At 37.2% G+C, this 9,688-nt stretch overlaps 1 protein-coding gene across 1 annotated transcript; it reads left to right on the plus strand.

The window, feature by feature from the left end:
* Nucleotides 1–3,574: 3,574 nt before the first annotated feature.
* LOC105048438 (metal tolerance protein 7-like) lies at nucleotides 3,575–9,343 on the plus strand. The gene is made up of 6 exons (XM_010927741.3): nucleotides 3,575–3,793; nucleotides 6,738–6,850; nucleotides 7,145–7,390; nucleotides 7,863–7,943; nucleotides 8,308–8,538; nucleotides 8,845–9,343. Exons 1-6 carry the CDS (start codon nucleotides 3,607–3,609, stop codon nucleotides 9,187–9,189), a joined length of 1,203 nt encoding a protein of 400 aa, XP_010926043.1. The 5' UTR covers nucleotides 3,575–3,606; the 3' UTR covers nucleotides 9,190–9,343.
* The last annotated feature ends 345 nt before the right edge of the window (nucleotides 9,344–9,688 follow it).

Raw genomic sequence — 9,688 nt, forward strand, 5'->3', positions numbered from 1 at the left:
CCTCTCCAAGTCAGATGTCTCTATTTTAAACCAAAGTAGAGCCAATGATCGATAACTATATTTTTTAAAAATGATAACGAAGAGCATTATGTTGAGGTTACTTATCTGAAGTCGTGGTAGTTATTTTTTTTTTTCTTTTAGGAAACTTAACATCCAATTCTTTGTTTGATTGCTCTTGTATATTGAATTTTATATAAAGAGGCTCTTTCGTTGCCTACCAATGTAGAGAGGGTGTAATCAGGGTCAAACTACCATTACTTATATTATTATGTCATATTACTTATTATGTAACATATTATATTATAACCAAACATATATTGCATGGAATTTTATAAGGCCAATGTCTAAAATCATTGAGGTGATGGTAATGAGGGTTTTGCTATGGTACTCCAAAATCTTTTTGTGTCTTTTCATCTTCAGCTATTTTTCAGCCATCCGATTTAAGATGGATGGATTTGATCTATTCATAAATAATTGGTTTTGATTGGTGACTAGTACATAATTTGAAATGCATGGATGACTTCATATAGAAATAGATGGTGAGTTTAAAAAAAATAATTAAAAATTTAGGATTGTAGAATCCTTCTCTGTTCTTCTCCCGCCAAATCCAAACTCTCATATATTTTTATCTCGTTAAGCTCTCTCTTCTCCTCCCCGCCTTAACCCCAGCCACAAGGCCTCTACCCTCGATGCCATCGTCGGATTCTCCATGGCCATCATCCCAACTTCTAATTCCACAATTAGACCCTTTATAGCCATCATTCCCACTATCAATGCTGCCATCGGATCCTCCACAACCATTGTTCCCACTAACAATGCCACTACCAGATCCTCCACGGCCATCATCCTTGCCGAGGCCGACCTCATCGCCCCGAAGAAGAAAAAGAAGAAGCCCCCTTGTGTTGAGATGGTCTAGGTCTCCTCCATAGAGATGGCAAACGGATCGGATCGATCATAAACGGGTCGGATCAGCAAATGATCAATCCAAATCCGACCTGTTTATTAAACGGATCAAAAATTTAAATCTAAACCCAACTTGTTTATTAAACAGATAATCCAATCCGATCCGTTTAATCCATTTATTAAATAGATCAAATTAAGTTAAACGGGTTAAACAGGTTAAACGGATTAAACGGATCAAGTTAAATGGGTCAGAAACTGGTTAAACATATTTTAAATAGGTTAAACGGATCTTAAATGGATTAAACATGTTAAACAGATCGGATTAAATGGATCAGAAATAGGTTAAACAGGTTAAACAGATTAAATGGATTATTTGACTCAATCCAACCTAAATATTAAACGGGATAAACGGATTAAATGAATCAGATATCTAAAACCCATATCTGACTCAATTATTAAACGAGTTAAATGGATCGATCCGTTTATGATCCAAATCCGTTTAGCCTAAATTCAAATCTTTTTATGACGGATCGAATACGAGTCAGATTGATGAGTCGGATCATATTTTATCAGTCCTACTACTCTATTACTGTGGCCAATAAATTCTACATTATCCGTCGTGTTCAGATCACTTTTAAGTTGCTACAGTACCTTTTGCATTGGTTCGAGGAGCGGATGAAGACCATCCTATGGCGGTTGGTGCCACCATTGGGGCGGCGAGCTCTACTCAAGCTCACAATGACAACTTTGCTCCCAGCTTTTACACCTCTTAGATGATTTTTATTGTCGTCATCGATGTACCCGTTGCTATCATCCTGTAGATCCGGCCCCCACCCAATCCCCAAGACGCCCTCCATCTTGGTGGCTCTTGCCGAATCACTCCCACCCTTAACCCCCTCCCCCAACAGTGATGGCAGCATTGTCTCGGTTTCTAGATCGGAACTCTCACCACCGTAGATTCTTGATTGGATGATCATCATATGATTGAAAAAATAATAAAAAATATCTTAATATATTTAAATATCTTTCTTTGTAAAATATCTTAAATATCCTTCTTTGTAAAATATTACAAAGAAGCACCATAATGATCCCTACAAAAATCTCAGCCTTTTAAGAATTTCAAATTGAAAGCATGCCATTCTATGTGATGATGATCAAGGCCAGTTTTTGGTCGAATTATCCAGCTAGTTGGACGGAGGGCGGTTTGGAGACGGACCTGGGAACTATGGACCTTGGTAAGGCTATGACTGTCTCTCATTTACGATAGATTTGGGAAAGCCAGCTTCACCTGTAGATTCTGGTCCTCTTTCCACCTTAATGCTCGTTCGTCTGCTCTACCCTTAGAAGAGGAGTGGAATAGAGAGAGCGGAGAGACGAGAAGAGGAGAAGAACCCCGCCAAAGCTATCGTTCCTCTGGAGGTTTTCAGGAAAAAGAGAAGGAGCCGTTACACAAGGCATGGATTTTATAGGCTCGAATGTTAAGAAGAGATCTAAATGCACGGTAGCTAAGCCAAAATGTGCTGCTTGCTTGTGCGGGCTTGCAAAATTAAGATAAATAAATAAACTCTTATTTACTTTGTGAGGTTTGATTAGTATTCACCTAGATTTGCAGCCTAATCTCACTTTTTTTTTTTTTTTTTTTTGGTACTCGTGGATGATCACGTCTTTAATGTGAACACAACCCATAAAGTCAGAAAGCAAAAAATCCTGTAGGCCCATGGAAACGTTTTATTCTATCATCAGATTTAGTCTTCGGTATGCATCGGTCTCACTATTTGCTATTTAAAATTAAAAAATAAATTAAGATGTGAAGAGTGGAGGCACGGAAAAAAAAAAAAAAGGAATGGTGCTCTCTTTCACTGCATGCATTATTATATTCCCAGCCGCCCACTGAAGCCACAGACGCAAAAATAAAGGACAGAATAACAATTCTTATCAGGTCAAGGACTTGTTTGATCAATTTTGCATTAGACTTGTTTGGGATATGTTTAATATTGCAGTCTTGAAACGCTTGTTGATCTCATACAACATTTTTTGGTATGTATCACGTATGACAGACCATAAATAGCATACCACCTTCCAAGAATGAATCATAAATATTCGCCAAAGAAAAAAAAAAAAAGAAGGCCATGATTCTTGCATCGTATCTTTGAAATCGTTGGAGGTGCTCCCATTACTCCTGGAAATTAAACAACGCAAGTTGTCCCAAATGTTTGGACTGCACTAATGAACGTTCAACCTGTGGAGGCCGCAAAACTTGTCAACTTAAACTAGGCCAGCTTGTGTCGTTGTCACGGCTATAATCACCGTTATTGTTTAATTGTATAATAGCTTGAGATGGGTTAGGTTGCATCATTCCACCATTTGGTTGATCAATTCAGGTTTGAAACTTTTTCGTCCAAGCCTTCTACATATGACATGTTTGATAGAATCTTTCCCTGTCCACACAACATTCCTCACTTTCGAATGGATTTTGCTTAAAAGTTAGACCTCCCCACATCTGTTCTGTGATCTCAGCATGCTGTCCCCCATCTCATATTGTTAAACCATGCTGCCTCTCATGCTGCCTCCACCTAACCCACTTGCTCCCTCCCTCCTTGTACAAAAGCTTTATATAGCGAACTTGGAGTAGCATGTTAGCTTGTGCTTCTCTCTTCTTCGTCTACGAAGAATAAGAGAGTCCATAGAGAGAGAGGGGAAGGAATGGCAATGGATCTCCGCAGTGAGTCCACGGACTATCGGATGGAGCTCCTTTCGCCTATGAGGATGGAAGCAGCCATGATGATGCAATCGACCAAGCCATCATGGAGGATCAGCGTAAGTGATTTCGAGGTGCCACAAGTTCCCAAAGATCACACCTTCGGTTCCTATGTGTTCCCTATGACTCTCGGTATGCTATGCTCTTCCCTACTCTCATGTCTGTTTGCTAGCTTCCACGTCGATCTGTATTTTTATTTTTCTCCTTTTTTTTTTTTTTTTTTTTTGGTTCTGCCATGAAAAATGGAAAGAAGAATTCACTATCTCGGCTTTTCTTAAGCCAATTTGGCATCATTTTTTTTCTTTTTTTTATATTTTTATATAATATATAAAAAATAATATTGGGACAATCAGATCTGCTCCTTTCAATTTAAGGTTGGCCCCCCGACTCTATTTCAGCAACAGATGTTGGACCGTCAAAATAAGACCACTACGAAAATCACTGATCCGACTATAACATCTACAGGGTTTATCACTCATACATTCGATCGATATCACAGAACAAGTAACCGACTGTCTATCGATACACTAATCGTCTACTTATAAGCCGACTGACTATCGATAACTTCAAATTATCTTCTTAGACGGCGACTAATCCAAGCAACTCGATACACTATTATAGACAACTTTTTAATGTAGAATATGAGACACCGACCTACAGTCGGTATATTAGAGCTACGGAATGACAGTCGGTATATCTGAATTACCTACAGTCGGTATATTAGAGCTACGGAATGATAATCGGTATATTAAAATTTACAACCATGATACCACAATCATTAGTGGGCATAAACTGCCGACCAACTCCACGATTATGGTCCGATAATTGGGGTTAACTACTCTTTAGTGCTATAAAAAATAGAATCCCACGTGTTCAACTGTTACATCCGAGTCGCCTATAAAATGGAGGTAAGGGAATAGACAATGATGAGGACAATTTTGTGCACAAACTCTATCACATTCAATTCTCAAATATCATGTTCACTACTCTCCATTGACTTAGGCATCGGATGGTTCCCGCTGGATAAAATTCCGATCAGTGGACTTGTTTTGCAGGTTGCTCTTCATCAGAGTCAAACACACACGGAGATTGGCTGTAACAAATATTATTATAATATTTTTATAAAAATATTTTTATAATTTTAAAGAGGTGTTTACTATTGTGCTCTTTTAATAATATTTTATCGTAAAAGGCATTTACGACGTTACTCTATATCACTATTTTTTATATTTTACTATTTTTTTAAAATAATATCTTATTATTTTTAATCCTCCTCTTTCTTCGTAGCTTCTCCTCACTGCTGCTTGCCTCCTTATCACCACATCGTCCCCCCATCCTCTTTCTCCTTCACTGCTCGGATCCTCCATTGCAGCCATCCCTTTTCTCCTCCTTCACCCACCTCTCTGCTATTTGAGCCCACCAGCGCACATCGCCCCTCATCCTTCTCCTCCTTTACCCGCCTATCTACCACTCGGGCCCACCACTATAGCCATCTCCTTTCCTCCTCCTTCTCCTCCTCCTGCACCACCTCTCCATCGATCGAGCCCACCACTTATCTCTCCACCACTGCCGCTCATTTCTTCACCCCTTTTCACCTTCCACCACTCGAGCTGGCGGCTCCCTTTCTCCTCCACATTTCATCTTTCCACAACTATATACTATCCCCATTCTTCCTTCTCCTTCACTATTCAGGCTCGCTGCTTACCTCTCCGCTGTCACATGCCGACCCTCGATGAAAAAAGATAATGCTTTATCGGAAGGAAAAAGTGCGACTTTCAAAATGTCCTACTAACTTTAATTTTTAAATTGCATCTGAACTTTCAGTTATTTACTGCACCAACCATGCACATGATCAATTTTAACTGGTTGCTAACCAATGAATCAGTACCGTCTATCTTAAAATAGATGGTTAGAAAAAAAATATATAATAAAATGATTAAAAAAAAATTAAAATACTGTAGCAAATTTTTTTAAAAAATATTTTAAAAATATAAAATTTATATTCATCTATTATGATTGCCTCAACTATACTCCAATTGTGGTCACCATCGCCACCATGATGGTCCTTACTTGTCTCTTTCGTCAGTTCTTGCTATGCCCCACTATTAATATCATCTTTTCTATTACATAAAAAAATTGAAAGCGATGTAAAATGGCATCTCAGTTTTCCGGAAGGGCCAAAAAATACGAATAAAGAGAATTATATCTAAAGCGACATAACGTGGGCCACTGCGGTCCATACATTAAAATGAACGCAAATGGCTTCTACAGGCTACGGAGTAACGTAATTAAGTCTCTTAGCAAAAAATAATAATAATAATAATTAAGTCAGTGTATCGATGTGTCTATAGACAATTGGACCAGGACCGACCCATGTGATCAGCAGAGGACAAGATTTTTTTTTTTTTTTTGGTAGACCCATGTGATCAGCAGAGGACAAGATAAATAGACGCTAGCAACATGAAATGGGCCGTGACAATTACCATTTAGACATGAGCAACTCTTGTAGTTAATGCCACAGCTAATCAATATAATTATTTATCTAGAAAAATAATAGTAATGGTTTTCTCATCGTCCGTTGATTTACACACCATATAGCATTTATTTCCCGGCACAAGAATCTGAAATCCTGTAAGCAAATATAACAGCATTTTTTCCATTTTCTCCAATTAAATGGCCTATGGAGGTTCCAAAAGATAAAGACTCAAGTATTATGTCGTCCTTTTTAGCTTTCCTAATTCTTTCTTCCTTCCTATCTTTCTTCTTTTGAGGAAAAGGGAGACCACAAGGTCCCAAAAACATGCATGCTTCCTGAGTTCCTATTAAAATTGAAATATTAAATTATATGCACTTAAAAAACCACTTGTCATAACTCAAATACTAACTCTGACTTCTCTCAGAAGAGGCATGCTCTGACTGAATATTTTATGAGCATTGACTATTACATTATTGAGCACTAAGGTATTCAATTTGTTGATACATATAAAACAATGATCATTGATTAGGGACTAGCATGTTTTGTTTATTGCTACGATAACTTACATATAGGTTATCCTCCTATGGTTTCTTTAAATAGGAAAGAAAAGTAAAATAGCCAAGTACTATAAGAAGCAGCAGAAGCTTCTGGAGGGATTGAGTGAAATGGAAAGCTTCACCGAACTAGGTTCTTTGGAGGGAGCTCCTACAGAGGTACATATTGTTAGCCTTTTGTATAAAGATTTATGTTTTCTGTGTACACCTTAAGTTTCATGTTCTTCAAACAAAATCATCTCAAGATCATCAAAGAAGCAGATACTTTGGACTTAATGTATGCTTTGTGCTAAGTTTGAGTGATTGTATATATGATTAAAAATGCCCAAGAGGTGATGCATAAATAATTGCTTGTGTTCAATGTTAAATACAGGCATGATACTCTCTTTTCATGTTTATATGTGCATCCTCTATGTATATACCATATTAATTGATCTTTCTTTGAATTTTCAGGATGAACTAAAACAGCTAGCAAACAGTGAAAGGATGGCAATTAACATTTCAAACATAGCTAATCTGGTCCTTTTTGTGGCGAAAGTGTATGCATCAATTGAAAGCAAATCCTTGGCAGTGATTGCTTCCACATTAGACTCTCTTTTGGATCTTCTATCGGGATTTATTCTTTTGTTTACATCATATGCCATGAAGAAGCCTAACCAATATAGTTATCCAATTGGAAAAAAACGAATGCAACCAGTGGTAAGTTCCCAGTTTTTGATAGGTCATCTATCCTGCTTTAATCAAAATTACAATGAACCAAACAATCTAATTATTCCACATGGAGACTGTTGGATTTTAAACATTTAGCAAAGCATTTATTACTGCTAGATTAGCTACATGTTTAAGGGCTTGTTTAGATGATGAATACTACTTCTATGTGGTATCTCCTTAAATGAATAAGGAATTTTAACAGAGTGTGCTCTTACAACTTTAATATTTTTGAAATACTGAAGATCACCCTTAGAACAGTGATTTCAACAACTTCCAATATATTGATAGGTGTGGATAGCGTTCAATCCCTCCCACCTTTCTTCTTACTTACATTCTTTGTCTAGCATAGGCAACATCCGATGAACAAGACGAGGCATCAGTTAGGGTACAGAACTGTGACATGGAGCTAATCAAACCTTTGATTTTGTGAAAGTTAAACTTATTTGCTATTTCTTTGCAGGGCATTATAGTTTTTGCTTCTGTGATGGCTACTCTTGGCTTGCAAGTACTATTAGAGTCTGGTAGACAGCTCCTTGTGCAGGTATATATTTCTTAATTGATCCATGGAATGATACATTTAGCATGCCCCTTCCATCTTTGTTCTGTTTTTATTAATCTTTAAGTTGTACGTTAAGATCATTTTCTTAAGAAAAGATGATAATCATTTGACTCATATACAAGACCAAATAAGATATGCATCGTTTTCCCGTAAGCAACGATATAACAAAATAAAATAACCCACGCTTATCTTTAATATGGTCATCATTCTTACAGTACATGAATACATAAAACTATAGTATTTTAATGATGCTTAGCTTGTAATTTTAACATTCAATTAGATTAGTATATACGTTATGAAGATTTGCTTGTTAATTATTCTTTCATGATCAATCATCATTTTTCAGGCCCACTCTGCTATTGATCAGACGAAAGAGAAATGGGTAATCGGTATCATGACTTCAGTTACCATAGTGAAATTTGTGCTCATGCTTTATTGCCGTAACTTCAAGAATGAAATCGTTAGAGCTTACGCACAAGATCACTCATTTGATGTCATGACTAACTCCATTGGTCTGGCAGCAGCCTTGCTTGCCATTAAATTCTATTGGTGGATAGATCCTGCTGGAGCAATACTGGTAAGCTACATGACAAAGCACATTTATTCATATAACATAACAGAAATAATCTATCAACAAATACAAACACTTACAAATACCAATACAAAGATGCATGCCTGAATGAACAAGCAAAAGTACACTAGCACTTTCATCTTTGAAAATCTATAAGCTCAATTATTTCCAAAGAAATTTTTATATTACTGCTCAAGACTTGACCTCAATTATTAAATTGTCTCTAATTCCTATCCTACAATTTTTCTAGCAATGAAACTAGTAAATGATCCATCTACAAACATACTGATGGGGTATTGGATTTTGTTGCAGATAGCTGTGTACACGATGTGTACATGGGCGAGGACTGTTATGGACAACGTATGGTCGTTAATAGGGAAAACGGCACCACCCGACTTCTTAACAAAGTTGACATACCTCATCTGGAATCACCATGCAGAAATCAAGCATATTGCTACAGTTAGAGCATATACTTTTGGTTCAGAATACTTCGTTGAGGTGGACATTGTCTTGCCTGGGAATATGGTTTTGAGCCAAGCACATGACATTGGTGAAACACTGCAAGAAAAACTTGAACAGCTACCAGAAGTTGAGCGCGCTTTTGTACATGTAGATTTTGAGCATAGTCGTGGACCTGAACACAAGCCTAAGGTGTGATGTTACTGAATTTGGACGTGATACCACCAATGTTTTGATAGCTTTTGCTAGGACATACGTTTATTGCTAGTTACAGAATGCAAAAGCTTACGCGCTGATGTAATATATATGTGTCCTATTTAAGTGAATAATTTTTCTTTATGTCTAGCAATTTGCAGAGATTTTTCTGTTTATGATTTAAATAGAATATTTATTTTTGCATGTATGATGCTTAGTTGAAGATACTATTTACTGGAATGCTTGCCGTGCTACTACTAGTCCACATGTTTAGATATCGGGTCTTGGTCTTAAGAAATTACACACTACACTATGTGCATCATATGGCTGTGAACAATGCTTATCACAACCGCTCATTTGGGTAAGTGATGCGGGACAATCCTAAAAAAGAAAATCAATCCTAATAATCAAGCTCTCTTCTGTTCATCAACAACAAATCACGTCCGACCAGTGGCTCATTATTCGCAGGACAGACAGTATAGTTGCCTATACTCTACTCAGG

This window comes from Elaeis guineensis, chromosome 7, assembly GCF_000442705.2.
Source record: "Elaeis guineensis isolate ETL-2024a chromosome 7, EG11, whole genome shotgun sequence".
NCBI classification, from domain to species: Eukaryota; Viridiplantae; Streptophyta; class Magnoliopsida; order Arecales; family Arecaceae; genus Elaeis; species Elaeis guineensis.